At 43.6% G+C, this 23569-nt stretch overlaps 1 protein-coding gene across 2 annotated transcripts in view; it reads left to right on the top strand.

The window, feature by feature from the left end:
- Positions 1 to 17654, top strand: part of ANKRD52 (ankyrin repeat domain 52) — a 67069-nt gene extending 49415 nt beyond the window's left edge. Inside the window, exons 16-28 of one of the 2 annotated variants that reach the window (XM_056851750.1) lie at positions 265 to 376; positions 593 to 664; positions 1113 to 1314; positions 1790 to 1877; positions 4040 to 4157; positions 4524 to 4668; positions 5656 to 5743; positions 9198 to 9281; positions 10129 to 10274; positions 11997 to 12079; positions 13088 to 13170; positions 15396 to 15487; positions 17137 to 17654. In XM_056851750.1, the coding sequence (XP_056707728.1) occupies positions 265 to 376; positions 593 to 664; positions 1113 to 1314; positions 1790 to 1877; positions 4040 to 4157; positions 4524 to 4668; positions 5656 to 5743; positions 9198 to 9281; positions 10129 to 10274; positions 11997 to 12079; positions 13088 to 13170; positions 15396 to 15487; positions 17137 to 17381 (1558 nt within the window). In that variant the 3' untranslated portion in view covers positions 17382 to 17654. Of the gene's footprint in view, positions 1 to 264; positions 377 to 592; positions 665 to 1112; positions 1315 to 1789; positions 1878 to 4039; positions 4158 to 4448; positions 4669 to 5655; positions 5744 to 9197; positions 9282 to 10128; positions 10275 to 11996; positions 12080 to 13087; positions 13171 to 15395; positions 15488 to 17136 lie in introns of both variants that reach the window. The other variant, XM_056851743.1, reaches the window with a different exon arrangement.
- Positions 17655 to 23569: the final 5915 nt, after the last annotated feature.

Here is a 23569-nt window from a genome sequence, read left to right as displayed (position 1 = left end):
AGTGCTGTCAAGTCGCAGCCAACTTATAGCGACCCCTTTTGGGGTTTTCATGGCAAGAGACTAACAGAGGTGGTTTGCCAGTGCCTTCCTCTGCACAGCAACCCTGGTATTCCTTGATGGTCTCTCATCCAAATACTAACCAGGGCTGACCCTGCTTAGCTTCTGAGATCTGACGAGATCAGGCTAGCCTGGGCCATCCAGGTCAGGGCTTCTTTAAAAATATGCTTCCTTTATTCCCTGGTGTAATCTAATGGTTTGTTTCAGTTGTTTAGAGTTCTTATTGGATAATGGTGCTGACCCATCTCTCCGGGACAAGCAGGGCTATACCGCTGTTCATTATGCAGCTGCCTATGGCAACAGACAGAACCTTGAATTGGTAAGTTGTCAAAGTGGTCATGATTTTGGAGGTGCAACTAAGCAATGAATGTTTCCATGAACCTTCTTGCTGTAGACGCCAATCTATATTTTTCATGGTCATCTGAATAAAGATTTTGTAGTGTATTGGCACTGTTGCTTTAAGGGGATATAGAAGCTAGAAGAGCTGGAGTATTTGTACGGTTGGGAACAGATATTGTGTCTTCTTTTATCTTAGCTCCTGGAAATGTCTTTTAACTGCCTGGACGATGTGGAAAGCACCATTCCAGTCAGCCCTTTGCACTTAGCTGTAAGTGTTTGTCATGAGCTTGGATTTTGCAGCATTCTGTATTCTTACTGTATTGTAAAGAGTACACTTTGTTTGTATAACTGCAGCGATTATCTTTTGAGTGCCGGCATAGTTCTTGAACAGTGAGAAGAGAGCCTAGAATCACGGCGCAAACACACATGTTCAGTCCTCCTTGTTTAGTCTTGTAGGCAGACAAAGAGGAAAACCTGTTCTTTTTGTTATTACACTATCAATGTACTTTACAGAGTACAAGATGAGAGCTTCCTATTTTGAGGTACAGTTGAGGTAAAGAAGACAACTAAGGGAGGCAGAAATCAGTGGGAAAAGAATGTGTATTCATTTCAGTTGCATGTACTTGGGTTTAATTTCAGAACAGGATGGGGATTAACAGTCGGTGTCAAAGGCTTTGAGACCCTTGCAAACTAGCTCTTTTTTGTGCTGCCTCCAGGCCTATAATGGTCACTGTGAAGCCCTGAAGACACTTGCCGAAACCCTGGTGAACCTGGATGTGCGGGACCACAAAGGGCGGACAGCTTTGTATCTTGCCACGGAGAGGGGCTCTACAGAGTGTGTGGAGGTGCTCACCAGCCATGGTGCTTCTGCTCTTGTGAAGGAGAAAAAGAAGAAGTGGACACCCCTACATGCTGCAGGTGAGAGCAGGACATGTCCTTTCTTTGCTGTCCTGGCTGAGCACTGAGTCCTTGGAGAAGTGGCAATTTAAGAAAATGGGGGGAGGAGGAGAAGTTGAAATTAAATCAAAAGTTTCCATTTAGACATTAGGAAGAATTTTCTAACAGAGCTGTTCCTCAATGGAACAGGTTTCCTCGGGAGGTGGTAAGTGCTCCTTCCCTGGAGGTTTTTAAGCAGAGACTAGATGGCCATGCTGATTCTATGACTTTGGGCAGTTTATGGGAAGGAGGGCATCACGGCCATCTTCTGGGCATGGAGTAGGGAACACTGGGTGTGTGTGGAGGAGGTAGTTGTGAATTTCCTGCATTGTGCAGGGGGTTGGAATAGATGACCCTGGTGGTTCCTTCCAACTATGATTCTATGATTCTAAGTTCTGTGCATAGTTTCCTAGTTCTGTGCATAGTTTCCTAGTTCTTCCTCTTACATTTCTTACAGCTGCCTATGGGAACACAGATTCCCTGCATCTTCTCATTGACAGCGGGGAGAGAGTCGACATCACAGATGTCACGGACGTCCATGGGCAGTGAGTTTCCACCGGATTGTATGCTAATCCCTCTGTGTTTGGGCTGGAGGTCCTTCTATTCCTGATGCTAGGCAGGATCGACAGCAGCTTTTGTTTGTTAAGGATCCCAAGCTGCTGTATAAATAATAGCAAAAAGACTCAATGCCACTGTTAATACAAAGCTGTAAGAAATAAACAGGGACAGCTCAAAAGTCAGAAATATCAAAATTGTATATTAAACGTTACAACAAGTGCAAAAAATCAGAACAACCAGTGTGAAGAGCTATATACAAATATGTACAAAAGTAATTATAAGCTATTACAATTCTTATAAACTTCAATTAAGCACACTGGCCAAATCCAAAACGACGTGAAACGAAGTCCACTTCGAACAGGTGAGTAAATGTCAGTTTCACTTGTAACAAGTCTTGCCGGTGCACGGGCACAAGCAAGAACAGAAAGGAAACGCTTTCCCGGATATTTCTGGCGTTTTCACAAACAAGCTTCATCAGCCTCAAAAGAGAGTCATAGAAAACCCGGATCTCTACCGTCCCGGTTTCTTAAGGACGAACACAAGTTACTTAGAGGGCTACGTTAGCTCCCCATATTCATATATGATTTTGCTAATTTTTATTTTCCGTTTTTTATATGCTCCCTCACAAAGGGGCTGCGAATCTTAATGCCTCAATGAAGCTTGTTTGTGAAAACGCCAGAAATATCCGGGAAAGCGTTTCCTTTCTGTTCTTGCTTGTGCCCATGCAACGGCAAGACTTGTTACAAGTGAAACTGACATTTACTCACCTGTTCGAAGTGGACTTCGTTTCACGTCGTTTTGGATTTGGCCAGTGTGCTTAATTGAAGTTTATAAGAATTGTAATAGCTTATAATTACTTTTGTACATATTTGTATATAGATCTTCACACTGGTTGTTCTGATTTTTTGCACTTGTAACGTTTAATATACAATTTTGATATTTCTGACTTTTGAGCTGTCCCTGTTTATTTCTTACAGCTGTATAAATAATGGCAAATAGGTAAAGGTCCCCTGTTCAAGCTCTTGGTCATTCTTGACCCATGGGATGACGTTACATCCCGACGCTTACTAGGCAGGCTTTGTTTATGGGGTGGTTTGCCACTGCCTTCCCCAGTCATCTTCCCTTTACCCCCAGCAAGCTGGGTACTCATTTTACCAACCTCGGAAGGATGGAAGGCCGAGTCAACCTTGAGCCAGCTACCCGAAGCCAACTTCCATCGGGCTCGAACTCCGGTCGTGAGCAGAGCTTGGACTGCAGTACTGCAGTTTACCACTCTGCGCCATGGGGCTCCTGAATGGCAAATAGGGCTGTGTATATGCTCTGACTCCACAGTAGCATAGAAAATTTGCAGAATATGGTATTGAGAACAAAATTCCTGAGAATTTCACCTTTCATTTTTTGGGGGGATCAATTTTCTGTCTGAAAATATGGCAGTGCCTGTTGTAATCTCGGAGGCTAGTGTGATGGGTTGAACAAGGTTTCTAGTAGTTGAAGGAGAAGGAAAGGTCTCTTTATTTGCATGGCCCTTTGCTCTTCCTCTTGAGTGGCAAAGTCAGAATAAAGTTTGCAAATGAGTAAAAAGGGCAGAGTAGATTATGCAGAACAAGGGAGATGGTGTACATTTGCAAAACTGAGATTTCCTTGGCGCAGAATGTGGGTTATTTCAGTACAAAGCTAGGGGTTTTTTTTAGTTCCAAGTATATCCAATAGAGAGCCTTATTCCTGAATGAAAGGAAGTGTGTAGAACAAATGAGGGTCAGCCCATTTACTTCTAGGTCATGTTGAGGAGCTTTCTCATCCTAACCCACATGTTCCACTACTTTATTTTCATCACCTTCAAAGAGCTGAGGATAGAAACTAGGGATAGTAATTCCTGTCCTATAGAGTTAGGATTATAATTCAGTTTCTGGGTTTGCAGCCATTCCCATTCTGACCGTTAAGCCTCTAATTCCTTTCTGGAACCTTGACTAGAATTCAAGGCAGGCCTGCATTTCACCCTTCTGATGTCAGCTCTCAAAATGTTCTCTCAGTACCCTCCTAACATTGAAAGTCTTGAAGGGGTGAACCAGTCTTACTGTGCAAATGTTTAGTTTTGCTATATTTTAGTTTCGCTGTGTCTTGCTATGAGAGATTCTCACTTTCCTTACAGAACACCATTGATGTTGGCAATCATGAACGGCCATGTAGATTGTGTCCACCTCTTGTTAGAGAAGGGATCCACAGTGGATGCAGCAGACAGGAGGGGCAGGACTGCTCTGCACCGAGGGGTGAGTGGAAACATTGCTTGTGGATTCGCGGGACACCAGCATAACTCTGCAGAGAGCTGGCTGCGTGGGTCTTCGGTCTTTCTGACGAAAGTTTAAAAACTGAAAACCTTCAGCCAATCAAAACATTCAGTAACCAGACATTGTGCATTTGAAACCTTGGGACAGTGATGCTGGCCTCACATTCCAAAGGGCATGCCACCAAAGGGAAATGCCTACCTGCACAGATACTGTCACAGTAGTATTTGTGTTGGGCACATTCTCTCATTAGTCGCTGTTCTTTGCTGCTCTCAGGCTGTTACTGGCTGTGAAGACTGCCTTGCAGCACTTCTGGACCATGATGCCTTTGTATTGTGTCGGGATTTCAAGGGCCGGACCCCGATCCATTTTGCCTCGGTGTGTGGGCATTCCGAAATCCTGAGGACCTTGCTGCAGGCAGCGCTTTCTACAGACCCTCTGGACTCCGTGGTGGATTATAGTGGCTACTCACCAATGCACTGGGCTTCTTACAGCGGTAAGAATTTAGAAGGCTGTGTGTGATTTCCAGTGTCCGTCCTTGTGGCCATATTGTGAGCCAGCCCAAGTGGATGGGTGTAAACAGCAAGGCCCTTGCCTAATCAAATAGCAAGCTATGGTATGAGATGATGCATCTTAGGACAGTGATTTTCAAAGGTTCTGTCCTTGGGAAATCTTTTCATTTAAGTTTCTGTGTACCTCCCAATAGCTTTGCTTGCCCCGTCTCTTCCTCGCTGCTGTATCGCAATCATCCTAGTCCTTTGTCTAAAACGTAGGGTTGCCAGCTCCGAGTAGGGAAATACCTGGAGATTTTGGGGGTGGGGCCTGAAGAGGGTGGGATTTGGGAAAGGGAAGGACTTCAATGTGGTATAATACCATAGAGTCCACCTTCCAAAATAGCCATTTTTTCCAGGTTAACTGATCTCTGTCACCTGGAGATAAGATGTAATCCCAGAAGATCTCCAGCCACCATATGGAAGTTGGCAACCCTACTAAAATTCCAAATACCAGGAATGCTAAAAATCATGTAGTCAAAATAAGTTGTACGGATTTGTGCAAAATGGTAGTATATTCTAATTCTGAGAGTCAGCCTGGGGTAGTGGTTGAGTCGGACTAGGACCTGGGAAACCCAGGTTCAGATCCCCACCCACGCCATGGAAACTTGCTTGGTGACCTTGGGCCAGTCACACACTCTCAAGCCCTGACCCTGGCTAGTATTCTGATGAAAGACCTCCAAGGAATATCATGGTGATGCGGTGGCAGGCAAAGGCAAACAACCTCCAAACTCCTCTTGCCTTGAAAACCCTACAGGGTCTCCATAAGTGGCCACCAAGTCTTAGTATATGTCTTCTTGTTGCAGAAGACTTCTCTAGAACTTGAAAAACGACCAGATGGGTGAAGGAATTTCTTGATTTTGCTGGTAGTAATTTCATGAAGCTAGAGGGTAACTTAATCATTTTGCCTGCATCTTCTCTTTCCTTGCCAGGGCATGAAGATTGTCTTGAATTGTTACTTGAACACAATCCATTTGCATACATAGAAGGAAACCCCTTTACTCCATTGCACTGTGCAGTGTAAGTCTCAGTTGGCGCTTGAAATGTGGTGGGAGTGTAGTGGATGGGTTTAATGGGTGGACAGGGGAAGCAAAGTGAGCTTTTACCCTGGTAGTGAGACTTTGGGCAGTATGCTTTCTGCAGAAACCATCCCAAACATCTCTGTCCTTTTGAAACAACGCTTCTAAAGATAGATGATTGCACTGAATCACTTTTAGTTTCTACATAGTTGCAAGGATCCGTCTACACATATAGCACATTGCTAATGATAAAGGCACATATAACACTGTTATATGCAGAAGGCTGAGAATTGTGGTCTTCTGATAGGCTGAGAATCTTTTTTGTTGGCGATTTTGTCACAGTCCCCACGGCTCTTTGGCTAATAGTATTTGGCAGGTTTTCATTTGGAGAGCAGACATGTAAAACATTTAGAGGATAGACATCGCCTAAATACTGTAGGTGAAAGGAATCTTGAGTTTGGATAGCAAGTTAAAAAATGTTTATTTTAGGGATGTAGTCTTTATGGAAACCACTAGAGGGCATATGCAACTCTTTCCTGACCACCAGCAAAATGATGAGTCTGTTGTGGCAACTGAGGATTTCTCCTAGGGTTAGCAAGCTATGCAAGGAAAGGTAGCAGTTATTCATAGCTCATTCCCTAGCTTGCATCTCCTTTGTCCTGCCTGAGGATTGTTTCATTTTTTTAATTAAAATACTTACCTGCTTGCCTTTCTACAGAGTAACTCAGAATCCAAGGCAAGAAACAACAATATAGAAACAGTTAAACATTCAAACATCAACTACAAAATACATTAAAACACTTTGTGCCCTACTAGCAGGATATTCCCCCTTGGTCCAGGCTCCAGCTGCCCCAGAAGCTCTCTGATTTCCTCTGGAAGACTTTTCCACAAGTATGGGGCAGCCACTGGAAAACCCAGGTTCAAGCCATTGCAGAACGTGCCTTAGACGGGGCACTGACAATAGACCTTGCTGGAGGGTGGCACTAGGGGATAGGTTGTTCCCCTGGAACACCTTGGAATGTGGGGTCCTGCAGTCCTTTCCCCAGTGTTGTTTAACATCTGGATGCACCTCCTCGCCCAGCTGGTCCGGAGTTTCAGGTTGGGGTGTCACTAGTACACTGATGACACCCAGCTATATCTGGTGATGGGTTACCGGAGGTATTAGCCAGGTGTCTGGGGGCCGTTGTGGGGCTGAAACTTTATCCATCGAAGACGGAGGTCCTGTTGCTTGGTTGGGGAGATGCGGGGGTGGAATGCCAGCCTCTGGCTCTTGATGGTATGGAATTAACATCGACAGCGGCCGTCAAGAGCCTGGGGGTGATCTTGAATGCCTCTTTGTCAGTGGAGGCACAGGTTGCCACTGTAGCCAGAGTGGCGTTTACCATCTTTGCCAGATTAGGCTGCTGGTACGCTGTCCCTCATCCTGACCTAGTCACGGTGATCCACGCAACGATCACCTCCAAGTTAGACTACTGTAACTCGTTCTACATGGGGCTTCCCTTAAGGCTGCTCTGGAAACTTCAGCTGGTCCAGAATGCAGCAGTGCTGGTCCTTACAGGTACCGTTGGAAGGCACATATTCATCCAGTGTTCCGCCAGCTGCACTGGCTCCAGATTGAACACTGGATCAGGTTTAAGGTTTTAACCTTTAAAGCTCTAAACCGTCCGGGACCTTCATAACTATGGGACTGCCTCTCCCGATACACCCCCCAGAGAGCACTCCACTCTGCTCGAGAAAACCTACTGGTGATCCCTGGCCTGAAAAGTATCCAGCTGTCCTCAACCAGGGCCTTTTCAGCCCCAGCCTGGTGGAACACCACGCCTAGTGAGATCAGGGCCCTGTGGGACCATACATAGTTCCACAAGACCTGTAAGACTGAGCCGTTCCCCAGGTGTATGGTTGAGGGCAGCAACGGTTTCCATTTTGCTGGCCTCCCCTCCTTTGCGGCGCTGTTAGCTGGGTCGCTGTTAGCTGGAATCTCCCCTGGATGGCTGTCCAACATTGTTTTTATTGCTGATAGTCTGGCGACACTGTTTAATTAATATTTGATGTTTTAATTGCTGGGAAGTAATTTTAATTCATATTTAATTATATATTTATTGTGTGCTATTCTTGTTGTGAGCCACTCAGAGCCTGACCTAGTCAGGAATGGGCAGCTTACAAATCAATCAAACAAACAAATAAATAAACAACAGCTGCCACATGGGAGCATACGGAAAGAGGCAGCCCTTCAAATATGTGGGCCCTGGGTCGTGAAGGGCATTAAAGGTATGCACCAGTACAAGATATATTGAAAACAAATAGGCAGCTAGTGAAGAGACCTCAGAATATGGTCCTGCCAGCTAGCCCCTTATGACACCGTTTCTGGATTGGCTTCAAGGGCAGCCACATGTAGAGCATGTTACAGTAATTTAGTGTGGGTGTTATTGAAGCATGGATCAATGTAGCCTGATCAGGCACCAGCAAACAGGGAACCAACTTCCTAACTAAACGAACCAGGACAAAAGCATTTTTCACAGGCATGGACACCTATTTCTCCAAGCGGAGGCGAGGATCGCACATAATTCCCAAACTCTTAACATTATCTTTCAGTGAAAGTTGCTCACTACCGTTGGTCGGAAGAACAATCCTATTTAAAGCAGTCGCCCTCCCGGCCAACAACATCTCTGTCTTAACCAGGATTCAGCTTCAGTTTGTGCTCCCTCAACCACTAGACCATCGCATTCAGACACCGGGCCAGGTATCCCCAATTTTGGGAGTGGTGAAGGGGCCTTTGCCCAAATTTGGGGGTACCCTGGGTATCATCACTTTCTCTATTTAGATTTATAACCTTTCTCATCCTGGAGGCTCCGGAATAAAAAATAATCATATTAAAAGACTATTAAAAGTCCCTAGCTTTCTGCTGGCTTAAGTCTGGCCTCTAAAAGCCACCTGAAGATCTAGAAGATGCTCAGGTGTAGGTTGGATGACCTGCCAGGGGCAGGGAGTTCCATTGCTGGGAGAAATCTATTAAGAATGCTCCTCGCTGTGCACACTGTATGTCTTTGTGCTACCCCCTTCTTTTACCCCAGTACACTTGTTTTTTCAACTTGCCTGCAGTTATGACAGCATGGTTGAAGTTACCTAGAAATCTGGGTGTATGGGTGGGTGGGGAGAGAACACACAGATGATACCGAGTCAGTCCGTTGGTCAACTTCGCCCAGTCTGTTCTGGTTAGAAGTGGCTCTCCAAGGTATTAATTAGCTCTCCTACCTTCAATCCATTTAAACAAGAGGTTGAATTTAGGGTTTTCTGCATGAAAAATATGCCCTTTGCCATGGAGCTCCAGCCCTCCCTGTGTATTCGTGTATAAATCATGCCACCTTTCTCAGCTTTTCCTATCTTTTAGCACCATGCAGAAGGAAATCAAGTCAAGCCATGTTAATTCATTTTGTTATGTTTCCTTCCTTCTGCAGAATTAACAACCAGGATGGCACTGCTGAAATGCTTGTAGAAGCACTGGGTGCCAAGATTGTTAATAGCAGAGATGCCAAAGGAAGGTGAGTGAGCGTGCAGTTTGGCCGTTTGCCATTGCTGGACTCTTGGGCTGTGCTGTCATCTCCTTGCTTGTTTCAGTGCTTGGATGGGAAACTTCCCTTCACAAAGTGGCACAAAAACTAGAGGAATTGAGAGGCTGAGGCCCTGTCTCTTGTATCTTTCTAGTGTTGAATGGGAGGAAACATACAGCCTAGCTACTAGAGAGCTAATCCAGGTAGCAGGCCTCTGGCTTCAGTTCTTTCTTTGGCCGGCATTAAACACATTAGTTTTCTCTCATGTGATGTCCTCCAAGTTTCTGTACCTCTTGGATTGTGCTCCAAGCTTTTGTGACACCAACAGCAAGCATTTTATGTCTGTAAACATTATGAAGTGAGTGGCGGGGTGGGGGGTTGGCTACTGAGTTGTTAGTAGCTGCTTTTTATCTTTTGTAATGTCTAGTTGCATGTCAAGATAAAAAGTAGTTACATGGAGATATGAACAGAAAAGATCAGGAAGAGGGGAGTTGCATTTTTGTTTATCAGTAATGTCAAAACTGTCTAGCTGATAGGATTTGTTCAACTACAGCAGTCCTCATCATGGTAGCTGAGTGGAAAGGGCATTTTTCTAGCGTTGTAGTGAGTGCTTGGGAAAATGCAGTATCCCTTCAACTGAAGAACTATCCTCAGGAAAGAGGATAAGAGTCCCTCTCCCACCCACCCCAAACATGAACCAGAGCTTCACTTTCGACAGTTAAGACCTTTCCAGAAGAAGCTGTAATCTTGGGAATATCCTATTCCACAGCCATCAATGCAAAATTTGGTGCTCTGTCAGGTCCACGTTTGTTAATGGCATTTCCTCTCCTCTTTCCAGGACCCCCCTTCACGCTGCTGCCTTTGCAGACAACATCCATGGTTTACAGCTGCTTTTGCACCACCAGGCTGAGGTAGACATGACTGACCAACTGGGAAGGACCCCTCTCATGATGGCTGCTGAAAATGGCCAGACAGCAGCTCTTGGTGTGTGGTGAATCCTCTGCCCCTGTGCCTACTTGGTTCATGGCATCAAATTCTATCTGTTCCTGAGGGTTGCTTGCAGTGCCACAGCTTTTAAAATGAGCATAAGGTCTAGGCTGTAGGACAACTGGGCACATTTGAAACATTCAAATGGCCAGATGCCAGTCTGAGACTCGTGCCTGGCTGAGGTCTTTACCATGCTCACTTTATTGGAGTCTGACTATCTGTAAGTTTTGTTAAGGTGCGCTTGTTCAGATATTTACATTTGGGAATGGAAAAGTAATATTGAAAGCATCTCTTGAGGATCTGTTTGTGTATTGCACCCTCCTACACACCTTAAGATTCTTCTTGGGGGAGAAATCAGGAGGAGGCCTTGGGCTCGTGCATCCTGTTCCCCGCTCCTCTCACCCAAAAGCAACCCATGATACTTTGGTGCATGAGGCAAAAGATGCAAATAATCCTCCCAATCAATAATATACTTCTAAACTAAATAGTGACAGATTTGCTGCCCTCCAACAATACCACCAAAAATCTGTCACCTGAGACTGGCTTACCCTGAAGGGTCAGTCCTGCACTTGTGGGTGTGTATGAATGAATGAATGGCTAGATCTGTAAACTGCCTGCTTATCTGAATGTAGAATTCCCTCCCACCCTACTCACATGTGTTTTAAAGTATGCAAGCCAGAGACTTGCTCCTGATCTCTTTTTGGGGACAGGCACCTTTACAGATTCTTGTTTCCAAATCCATGGTCATCCTAATCATACAAGTTGTTCAGTGATGGGCTAGGCTCATTAAGATGGAGAGGCCCTCCTGATTGTCCCACCAATCGAAGAGGCTCATCTGGCAAGCAACACAAGAGAGGGCCGTTTCAGTGACAGCCCCACAATTTACGGAAAACCCCCCCGGGAATTAGCATCTGGCCTCCTCATTGTTGATCTTCAGGAGGCAGTTGAAGACAGTTTTATTTAGGATTGATTCCGTTTTTTATTGACAGTCCTAATTGGAGTTTTTAACTTGTTGGTTTTTATTGGGTTTTTATAATTGTGGTTTTTATTGTTTTGTTTTGTTTTATTAATATAAAATAATGCATGGATCAGTTTAAAGACCGCCCCGCCCAGTTTCCTGGGACTCCAAGGAAACCGGGTGGGGCGGTCTTTAAAGGCGGGAAAAGGCAGGCGGGGGGGTCTTGAAAGTGCTCTGTGCTGCCTGGGATGGCAGCGCGGAGTTTAACCTCCCCCCAGCGCTTCCCGGTCCCGAGGCTGCTCTGGGCGGCTGGGAGGGGCCTCCCGCCCCCCAGCTGGCAGGCGGCGTCCCAGCCGGCTCCCGGGGTGGCCGGGCTCCGCGCCCCTCTGCCGCTGTGCTGGGCGGCTGGGAGGGGCCTCCCGCCCCCCAGCTGGCTGGCGGCTTTAAAGCCGGCTCCCGGGGCGCATGGGCTCTGCGCTGGGCTGCCGTGGCTGGGGGTCGGTCTTGGCTCCCAGGGCCTCTCACAGCTTTGCCCTTCTCCTGGGGGGCCGGATTCACACACATTCGCTCCATAAGATGCACAGACATTTCCCCTCACTTTTGAGGAGGAAAAAAGTACGTCTTATGGAGCGAAAAATACGGTACATGATGAAACGGGCATGAATTTTTCACCCCCTTAAAAATTAAGTGGAAGAATTACGTTTTATGAAATCATAAGAAGTCCTAAAATGTTGTTTTCTGTATCTCTTCCCACTGTTAAGAGTTTCTGCTGTACAGAGCAAAAGCGGATCTAACTGTGCTGGATGTCAACAAGAACACAGCTCTTCACCTGGCCTGTAGTAAGGTAAAAAGCTCAGTGGTGGGCCTGCATAAGGCACCTTCTCTGGCTACCTTTTTTATAGCTGTCAGATTAAGCTAGGAGATGATCTTTTAATGTTTGGATTGGGAAATGGGTGCCAGGGGCAAGACTGCGTCCGTTTTTTGTACTCAAAACGAATTAAGTTATGCCTCCCAAATATGCAATGAAGATTGATAAGATGACTGTTAAATTAGTTTAGCTTGCTTTATTCCAACACATTTGAATTGCTGCAGGATTTGTATTTTTAGTTATCAAAGAGAATTGTGTTGGCAGAATTATGGAGGTCATAGATGTATATGTGTTATAACTGTGGTCCATGAAGGAAGGTAGAGTCCTGCCCTGCAGATACTAGTATCTTGTCCTGTCTCAACCATGAGGGCTAGGAACTTGCTGTTTTAAAATCAGAATGACCAGAACCCACTTTCTGAGCCAACTACAAGATTCCTTGAAGAAGAATCTCTTGTGGCTTTTCCCACTTTGCTTCCCTTCTCCCATTGGTTGTTTTTTGCTTTGGAGCTGCAGAGGGTTGGTTCAGTTTTAAAATTTCACCTAATGACCCTTTAGTAGTGGCTGCCATCACTTCTGCTGACAGATGGAATCATTCCATTGTTGTACATATACATTCACATTTCCCCAGTATAGGTGACACATTCTAAGCCCCAGACCATAGAAAACCAGGAACATTATTTATTTGCTTCATTAATAGCTCACCTTTCTCATTAGATTCAAGGCAGATTACAGAATTAGGAGACGTGCCAGAGGCACATGCCCTGTCTCCTTTCTTCTTACTTGGTCCCCTTCCCCATTTCAGGATTTCCTCGAACTGTAGCTTGCAGCAGTGACCACAGTATGCCAGTCTAGATACTGTGGCAACCTATAGCTAGTGGGAGGAGAGAGAACGCATCATGTTCATCTGACTTCTCCTAGGTTTGAGAGAAAGGCACCAGTTTTAAAAATGAAATATTCATTTATATTATCTACTTTTCCTTCCAGGGTCATGAAAAGTGTGCCTTGTTGATTCTGGGAGAAACCCAAGACCTTGGCCTTATCAATGCAACTAACAGTGCTCTGCAGATGTGAGTATTTGCACAGCTGTTGGAAATGGAAAACTCTTCTTCCTCATTTTCTTAGAAGTCAGCTTTCTTTTCTGTCCAATAGCACAGTATATTTATAGAAATGAAGCAAGCAAAAGCTTTGTGTAAGGTGAATCCCCTCCCAAACCTAGTGATGTCTTCTTGTTTAAGAGTGAAGTGTAAATTCTCTCCTGACAAATAAAGCCCGGGGGGGGGAGGGGCTCGGTGGAAAAAACAAACCACTTTCTGTTGATCCTTGGAGGTTTTATCATCTCAGGCATCAGTTACAGCCGTAATGAGAGGCAGGGAAATGGATGTGATGATCACATTTCCCATCGACAGGAGGGCCAGTGTGGTGTAGTGGTTAAGAGCGGTGGTTTGGAGCGGTGGACTCTAATCTGGTGAACCGGGTTGGTTTCCCCACTCCTCCAAATGAAGCCAGCTGGGTGACCTTGGCCTAGTCACACTCAGCCCCACCTACCTCACAGGGTGTCTGTTGTGGGGAGGGGAAGGTGATTGTAAGCCGGTTTAAGTGGTAGAGAAAGTCGGCATATAAAAAACAACTCCTCTTCTTCTTCTACGGTTGCTTTGTAGAGGCTTGGTTGGGATGAGTTTTGTTTAAATAAAAAGTGCATCTGTACTACAGAGTTAAATCTATTTAACTCTCATTCCTTCTTCTATGGAATCCTGGGAACTGTAATTTAGTGGAGGGAGGGCTGCTATAGAAAATTCTCAGCACTCTCACCAAAATACAATACCCAGTATTCTTTGGATAAAGGCTTGAGTGCTAAATTGGTATATAACTGCAGGGCCTAATTATCTCTGTTCAGGGATAGTAATTACATTTTCTCCAAGCTCAGATTAACTACCGTAGTGAACCTGGGACATCTCATAAGAAACGTCTGTACTGCCTTTCTAGCTCTCACGTGCAAGTCCGTTAATGTCCAAGCTAGCAGTATAAAACAAATGAAGTTTAACTTTGTTAAAGACAACAAAATAAAGCAACTGTACTGGTAAAGCAATACCAGTACCAGACACCATAGTCATCAGTATCAAAAACTGGAATGAGAAAGAGGTTTAACTTGGAGTCTAAAACTACAAAATGTTCATAGTATAGCGGGCCTCCTTGGAGAGGAGATGGTACAGCTGCAGTACTACAACAGAAAAGACCGTGCTCCACACATTTGTAGTTCTGATCTTCCCATAGAATTGCTATCCCAAGCAGGGGCTTATCTAAAGCAACTTAGTGCTTTTTCAGTCTTATCAGGACTGCTTAGACGTCAGGTGGTTGGATCTTTGTAAAACTCTTTAGATTTTTCTCTAATTTGTCCGAAATTGCAGCTGGCTCTAGAAGGAGTCACTTTGGCTGCAGCATTTTTTACAGTGGTTCATAGTGAGTTGATGAAAGCAGCTGTGGTTCATGATGGGCAGGGTCTCAATTATACTGAAGAGCCCATCATGAACCACACCTGCTTCCATACAGGCATTTTTCCTCACACTGACAGCAGGAAGCCCCCACAGTAATGGGGAATGTTCAGACAGCATCATGCACAATCTGTGCACATGACTTGCCTGGCTCCCATCCCCCCCCCTTTACTCCAGAGAAAATATAAACCTAACTTTCTCTGAAGCAGAAAGAAAACTACAGTGTAGCTGTGCGTTTTCTGTCCATTTGGGCACTCCCTCATAACCACCCCAGGAAGGCACGCAGAGCTAAACTTTGCCTTCTTCCTCCCCTTTCAGCAGTTCAGAAGTTGTCTTCTTTCCTTTACCGAGCTATATTGTAGTGATTGGGTAGCAAGGGCTTACAGATTGGGGGAAGGGGCTACACAGTTGGCAAGAGCAGCAGGGAGGAGTAGGGATGGCAGCAGAGCAAGGGGTGCTGGGATGAGCCATGTAGGTGCCGTTCCCACCCACAGCTGTGCCACTTGCAGTTGCCGCTGTGGCAGAGGGGCATTTTCACACCCCTGGCTGGAAGGAGGTCAGGATTTCCTGTGGTAACAGCCTACAGCCATTCTCAGAATGAGACACACAAGAGCATATTGTATCGAATCCTTTTCTAAAATACACATACCCACAGATGAGTCACTTGAGTTCCAAGCTTGTGAACCTTCTATTCCATCAGTTTGGCCTCTTTAACCCTCCCCCCACCCACCCTCTCCAAGAATACAAGTTTAATCTGGTTAACACTCCCCCCCTTTCCCCCCCCCCCTTCCTGCTGTGTTCAGGCCGCTCCATATTGCAGCTCGAAACGGACTGGCCTCTGTTGTTCAGGCTCTGCTGAGCAGAGGTGCCACTGTGCTTGCTGTGGATGAAGAAGGTATGTATTTCTCACTTCTGGAAGCTCTTATAGGTAACTGTAGGGTCAGTTACAGAGCAGTATACTGGCAAAATTTATTCACCCATACTGAAGAGTGTAGCTAACTCAGCTGGTTGGGAAGGGGGAAAATTTGGCATCGTTGCATATGTTCTATGTCTTGATTTGAAGTTGAATGAAATTATATCTCCCCCCCCCTCCTTTCCATTTACTCTTGATATCAGGAAATTGATCCCTTTGTTTTTTAGGGAGTTGGTAGTATCTGTTTGATGGTAGCATCTGTTTGATGCAGCCTAACCAGAAAAGGAATATAGTCTCTCAACTCCTTTATTTGCTGAGGAAAAATTGTGCTGTTCTAGATGCATTTGGAACTTGAAAGATCACAGCTTTACATTAGCACTGTATAGATTATGAACACGATACACAATGTTGTTCAGAGCTTCATGACAGCATAAACTGGTAAAACTGTAATGGTTTTCTTTCTTTCCTTGCTCTTAAAAGTTCCCCTCATACTCTTGCAAATGGATGCCAGGATAGGGAAGTTGAGCTTCAGGTTCTAAGCATGCTTGACAGAACATTTCTCTCTGTCTGCACCCATTTTCCCCTTTCTCTTTCAATGTTAGAGCATTCACTGGCCTCCATTTTTCTCCTGTGTGAATGCATTTGTGAAAAAGGACTCATTTAGGTGAGAGAGTATTGAGAATATTGCAAATTTTAGAAGTTGAAAATCCTGTGAATGGGCTGGCAATATATGTTAGAAATAATTTTCTCCCTTCCTCAAAGGTTTTCCTGACTCAGGCTGTTACCGCACTTGTATTCCCAGCGATGTATTAAGAGTTTGAAAACATTATAAAAAATACTGTTCACACTTTGTTTGGCCCCTTTAGCTGTGAAGACGTTTTCCAACCATTTATAAGCCGTAGTATCCAAAAACCCTTTTAAAGCGGTGTTTTTTATAACATTTTCAAACTCGTTAATACATCGCTGGGAATACAAAGTGCGGTAACCCCCTCAGTCCAGGTGTTTTGAACATCCTAAGAGCTAGCAAAAGTTGAGAGCAGCATCCTTTTCAAGCCTAGCTTCCACAACCAGTCACTGGCCTTATGGCTGGTGTCTGGAAGTGGCTCCCAGTACAGCAGTCTTAATTCTCAAGGCAACTGCTGCAAAGCTATAACAGAAGTAGTCATACCTGACATTGCCTACTCACGCTATGGCTTCTGTATATCTGCTAATAGTTGCCTAGAAGTCTTAACTATCACTAAATCCAGGCTGAAATTATCATCTGTTGCAGAAATGTCTCTCTGCCATAGCCAGCTAGGGACAACTTTTGTCCGCAGATAATGGCCGAATGATTTCCTTAAATAGCTGAGATTAATAACATTCCACACCTTGTGTAACACCACCCACTGCTAAAATACATTTGGGCTTCTGTTGCAGAACCCAAAGAATCACAGTTCTAGACTGAACACAGAGAAGAGTGGAGGCTGTGATTGCAGTCATCCCAGGGTGGGACATGAAGGTGTATGTGATTCATGGGACACATCCAGTGTGTTTTTCAAGGAGGCCCAGTTTTACATGGAAAACATTCGTGGCCTTGTTGCCCAAGTGTTGTTTGGTGGGATTGAGTCTCTTTCTTTCTCTCTGTCTTACAGGCCATACCCCAGCCTTGGCTTGCGCCCCCAACAAGGACGTTGCCGACTGCCTGGCACTTATCCTTTCCACCATGAAGCCTTTTCCACCTAAAGACGCCATCAGCCCTTTCAGCTTCAACCTCCTCAAGAACTGCAGCATTGCTGCCAAGACAGCAGCCTGCAGTGCCCTGCCCAACGGAAACAGCTGCCCCTACACCAAGGATAGGCACAATGCCATCGGCTTAGATGGCTGTTACTCGGAGTAGCTTAAAAACCATGATGGGTGATCTAATATCTTCTATTTATTTAGAAATTCTATAAATATAGGACACTTTAAACGAGAACAAGACTGGAGGGACCTTTCAAAATGGCCTGGTTACCAAAAAAAAAAAAGAGAGAGAGAGAGGAAGATCTCATCTTCTGCTTCCTATCTAAACTCTTGCTTGACCACTAGCATCTCTTGCCATTAAATAAAACTGACAGGCAATGATGTGGTGCTCAAATTCAACTGCATGTGAGCCCTTGCCGCCAGTCACTGACATGGCACTGAAAGCAGGCAGGTTGCAGATCCCCTGCTCTTCATGCAAATATTTTGGTATTCTTTTTTTAAAAAAAAATAGCTATTCATCCTGCCACCTTACTCAAAATTTAGACTTGTTGGATTGGAATTCCTTACAATGGATGGTTCTGTCTTCTTAAAAAATTAGTCTATGAAATCTGAAAAAAACTTGCTTCAGTTCTGACTGCCTCTGCCCTTCCCCCAAGGGCGTTGTCCAAAGTTTCTGGCCACCCATTTAAACTCCAGTTCCCACTGGGGTTGATGCTCCTGAGAACTAAACAAAGTCCAAACCAAATTAATTTCTCCTGTGGGTTTTCTGAATAAAGAGAGCACAGTTCTCAGGGGCAAGGTAGAGGCTGAACTGGAAACTCAAAGCAGCTGAAAGTAGACCAACCCAAGGCTTTCTCATCTGTATGGCCCCCTTTGCTGTTGTGATAATTTTCTCCAGGTCCCTGACTGATAACATCCATTATTTAGGCCATGGAAACTAGAAGCATGAGTTTCTTCCATGCTTTATTTGGTATTAGGGGTTTGACAAATGAGGGGACTGCCAAGGGAGGGCAGCAGCGCCTGGCAAAGTGCCACTATAACTGCTCCTTCTATGATAATGATTTTTTTCTTGTTTTGTGTTTGTCGTGCTTATCCTTTTTGATTCCAGTGAAAACACTTGAATTGAGAACTACTGTACCTGGGACTCTCTGATATCATAGGCAGCTTGTACTCCCTTGTATGCAAAATGGGAGCTGTTGCCCAGCCAATGCAGTCCTCTCTGATGACTTATGTATGCGCTGCCCGAATTATCCCTTCCATATCAGGCACTTTAGGGATTTTCTCTTTCTGAGATTTTTTTTTCTTCCCCAAAGGGTGGGGAGGTACCAAAACATTGAATCCCCAAAGAGAATTTCCTTCTTGGGTTTCCCCTGCTTTTCTGTGTTATACAGTGTTTCCACATTAGACAAGTCAGTGTTGCTTTTTTAAAAACAATTTATAAAGAAACAAGCATTTACCTTTTTAAAAACAGCAAAAAAAAAAGCTTTCTGCAAGAATCACCTTTTTAAGGAAAATAATGCACTTCAAAAACTTACTTACAATCCTACAATTGTATTTATAATTATTCCCCCCCATAGAATGCCATCCAACAGGTTTCATTAGGGAGCGCACACGTGTGTGTGTGTTTGTAGGTATCTCTGTAGGGTTAGTGTGTTGGGTTTTTATTTTTAAATTTATATTTATAAAAATGCAGGTTTTGTGCATTTTGAGTGTGTGCACTGTTTTTTTTCTGTTTTGTACTGTAAGTTTTATCATGTGTAGAAACTAACAAATATTCACCATATCGCATGTATTTTCAAAGCCAAAGATTGGGGTGTAGCAATCAGATGAGGGCAAATCTATTTTTGATCCAACAATCTTTCCCAGTCTTACAGAGCTGCACTGGTTCATAGACCGCAGCTGGCCGAGTACCTGAGACTCGCACAATAAATCATTCCAAGACATTACATGTTTGAATCAGTGAACCATTGGGACTAGAGTATCTTTTGAGAAACTAGCTTTTATATCCTTAAACCCCTTCTTTTGGAATCTGCTAGACTGTTATGGAGAAAAATATGAACTAACTGTACACTTTAACCATCTTGCTTCATGATAAATTTTACAGGTTTTTTTAAAATACCAAGTTACAATTTCTTTAACCAAAAATGTAAATTGAAAGCCAATCTTTTTTTGTTGTTGGTTTTACACTGTCCTTGTGATATCGAGTGAATACGCTAGCCATTTTCATAGCCTTGCTTATCTAGGGCTGGTCAGTTTTCCAAAGGGGGAAATTGGAAACCAGCCAGTCAAGGACATACCTGCCAGAGAGGAGGTTGATCTAGCTGTGAAAGGCAAAAACAAATCTGAAAATGAGGAAACCCTTTTGGCACTGTATAATTTACCAAAGCCAACCCCTTAGAGCCAAATATTTGAATCTGCAATCTTGTCCTTTGGTGAACATTGATTTTTTTTCTAAGGAAGTTCTCATTTAATTTCCATTTTGTTTAGTCTCCACCAAACGGACTTTGTCTTCCCTACAGACCACTGCTTAGCATCCTGAGTCAGCTCTTTTAAACACAAAATGAATGTTTCATTAGTTTGCTTCATATGGATAGGTTGCAAAAATCGGGGGCCTTAAGGTAGCGTGTTCTAGTCTTCTAATGAACCCAGCCATTTCCTTCAACAAAGCCTTCCACAAAGACTAGGGTGCTACTAGCTTATCTGTTTCTTTTTTTGATGCCCAAGGAATTTTGAGAGATCTTCTTCACTTTTGCAGCTGCTAAATGTAAGCATATCTAGTTTTACGGCACCTGCGGAAAATGCACTTGCCAAATAGCACAGCAACAGCCTGTTGCAAATTGGCCATTCGTTTCTTAGCTGCACTCTGCTTGAGTTAGTTTTCTCTGCCCTCAGTTGCTCCAAGTTCTCTACCTTGAAAGAAAGTGTTAACCTTTCTACACCAAATACCTCATGTGGGAATAGAAATGAACAAAACTTGAATGAAAAGGTCCCTCTCTCCCACCTGCCACCCCTGCTGTTTAACACAGAAAGGTCCTTTTCAGTACTCTGTAGAGGGAGAGCTGGAAATAATTTTAAAACTTTGTTTACATTGTAGGGTTTTTTTAAGGTACTGGCATCTTGTAACTTTTTCTAAATTTTCTAATTTTATTTCAGCCTCTTAAGTATGTTTCTCTTGTCTCTACCACACAAGAGGAAGAATGAGGAAGACAGGGAAAGGAAAGGTATAGAAAAATGTCTGAAGTCACACATTGTCTTTTTCAAGGGCTAAAACTAATCCTTTAAAGACCAGGGAATCTCTGGAAGGGCCTCTGGGATTTGAGGTATGTACAGAGTGGGGGAGAAGAAACCCTACAGTAATTGTTGTGCCAGGATTTGGAAAGACCTATCTCCACAGTCCTCTGCTTCCTCCTCTAGATGCTCCTGTTGGGTCTACGATTCACCTGCACTAGGTTACTGGTATCTTTTTTGGGGGGAGTGCCCAGGGGAGCATGACACATCAATATTTGAGAAACAGAAATTCTGCTTCATAGGCTTTAAGGCAGTTTTTCTGTTAGGTGGATGATTGTGAAGTTAAGAATGCGACCAATGCGAAGATTGATGTTGGGTGGGGGGAGACGTCCCTCAGTAGCACAAGTCTATGAACATCAGGTATTGCCCATCTACATGTCCGTCCAGTTACATTTAAAAAACAAAACAAAAATGGCAGCATGGGGAGAAGCTTAAAATGGTGGTAGGTTTTCCAAGATCATTTCAAACAAGGGAATCTCCTAGCCTTAGTGATACATGGCTCTGCTTGCTTTTTATTTTGTTTTATTAGGATTGTAGCAGGTTGTTAAGCATGTTATCTTTTTGTTAACAGAGGGAAAATAATAACCTGACACCTGATCTTTTTTTAATTAATACATATTTGCTGATAACCTGTTCCTTTTCTTGCATGACGACATTAAACATTCACTATATGACAATCAATGTGATCTCTTTAAGGGCTTCAGAGTTCTTAGTTAGGTAGCATCATGTATTTTTTTAAATGTTAAGTTTTCCCCCTTTTATTTCTTTTTTATAAATAATTATGATGATGAAGAAAATGGAGTGGAAAGAATTCTGGCAGCGCATACATGACTAAAAAATTTTCTTTCTTTCTTTTTAAAATAAAGGCCGTGGCAGGAGTTGGATGGGGGTAGGTGGGAGATATTTGGCCAGTTCTGCTGTAATTGCCAGTCTTGTTCTCTTTTAATGCCGTAACATATACATTTTGACAGCACAGCTTGACAATTTTAAGTAATAATCAAAGTGTCTGGTGGTAATAACTTGCATTATTGTGCTAAGATGAAAGTTGGTTTTCCCTAGTGCATTGTAAAAGAGGGCTGGAGGCAAACTTCCTTTTCTCTTCCTCTTCTTTCCCTGTTCCCCCACCTGCCTGCTTCAGTATTTTGCAAGCACATTGGTGAAGGATGTGCAGTATTTTATGCAGGGTTGGGGGAAGTGGGGTGCCATTTCCCTGTGCAGAAGTTACAACATGTTCTTGCTTACTGTCTGATCCAGTTGCCCACCCTCTTTAGGTAGGAAATAATAGATCTGACCATGCCTCTTTCTCTTTTGACTTAAAAATACATGACCCCCAATTCTGCTCTTCATGTTTAAAAACTGATCAATGAATTTCCTCCTTTAACTCAGAAGAACAAGGAAGTTTCTCTCCAACCATCTTTCTCCGAAGCACTTGCTTTACAAGTAAATAAGCACTTTTGTTTTAAAAGCATGAGGGTCTAGTTCCCCCTTTTATAGCAACCCATAGGAAAAAAGGCCAGCAAGGGGAAATGGGATCAGGAAAATGCGTTTTTTTGTTCTTGTTCTTTGTGTGGTGTGGGAGGGTGGGTGGAGAATTATTTTAATTAAATTTCATGTCTCTAGAAAATTAGTGAACAAAGGGAAGTTGTGTTTTAAAAAAAACAGCACAAATACATTTCAGCTCGACAAGTGTATTTGCACTGCCATTGTTAGATAAATGGGCCACCCAACCTGGGAGCCCAGCTGAGCCATATAACTATTGACAAAAACTGAATGTAAATGTCCTTGTGGAGGGCAAGTACTGGGAAGCTATAAATTGATATTATATTCCGAAACGGGCACTTCAATTGATTTTGAAATAACAAATCCTGATAAAAAATGATGGTGTTCATTTATTTAACTTCATTTTATGTTTGGTTTTTTGGGAGGGGGTTATTCCCAAGTTCCTGGAAATTAGGGGAAATTTTATTGTTTTCTTATTGCTTTCACGTTGAAACTCCCTTTGCCCCCCAAAAGGAGTATGAAATCATGGGCTATAGACCCCTTACGGCTCTATGGTAAGAGATGAATTATGACCAGAATGATACTTTTCCTAGAAATTGATATTTGAATTAGTGTTCAGAATAGCTCCACAGACTTTTTCTTTTTTTAAATGTTTGGGAAAGTTGTTTTCAAACTGTTCCCTGGAGCCCTGGGGAAGCTTATCTGGTGTTCCTTGATGAGAAGATCAAGGAGGGTGGACTAGCAGTGTTCCTGAAAGACAGCTTGCTTACCACTGCCAGTATTCTCCTAAGATGTATCCAACACTCCCCTGTAGTTGAGCATCCTAGCATTAACTCTCAGTTGGTGCATGGCGTTAGGTCCAGCAAGCCTGGTGACATCCATTATTAAACGAAAAGTATGTCCGAGAACATAACCTAGAATTCCTTGAAGTGTTCAAGGGGTTCTGTGGCCAATGTAAATGGGTTCCCTGGTAGATGAAGCAATGAAGAAGGGGGTTCCCTGGGAGTAGGAACACATCAGTGGTTTAAAGACGTTCTGTAACAACTATAAAACTTTTTGTGTATGTTTATTCCATTCAGCTGTTAGTAGAAATAATCTCAGCCTTAATTAGACACTCCTCCAACCATGTTGAAGGGACCATATTATCCGAAGGGAGAGGATTCAACACGAGGTTCTTTTAAAACCCCTTCATGCTATAAGGCCAACTCATCTTTCTCTTGAGTTTTAGAGGGGGGAAAGGAAATATAAAAGGGGGGGAAGGAATTCTACATTTTAAATAACCACAGCTGTGAATCTGCTGGATTGTTATTTAAAATTGTTTCTCTGGGCTGAGATCTTCTGGATTGTCCAGCACTAACTAAGCATGTAGTTATTTAAAATCTTGACTTCAACACCATTAATTGCTTAAGGACTCCATGCAGAAAGAAGAGAATATGAGGATCTATAGAGTTAAAATTGACAAGGATGTTCTGTGAACCTTGGAGTGGTAGATTCACAATAATCATGATTATTGAATCAACAAAAAGCCTGTGTTAGAATAGGAAGAAAGTAATCCAG

Source organism: Euleptes europaea, chromosome 1 (genome assembly GCF_029931775.1).
Source record: "Euleptes europaea isolate rEulEur1 chromosome 1, rEulEur1.hap1, whole genome shotgun sequence".
Classification (NCBI taxonomy): domain Eukaryota; kingdom Metazoa; phylum Chordata; class Lepidosauria; order Squamata; family Sphaerodactylidae; genus Euleptes; species Euleptes europaea.
Note: the sequence above shows the minus strand (reverse complement) of the source record. Positions and strands in the feature narration are given on the sequence as shown.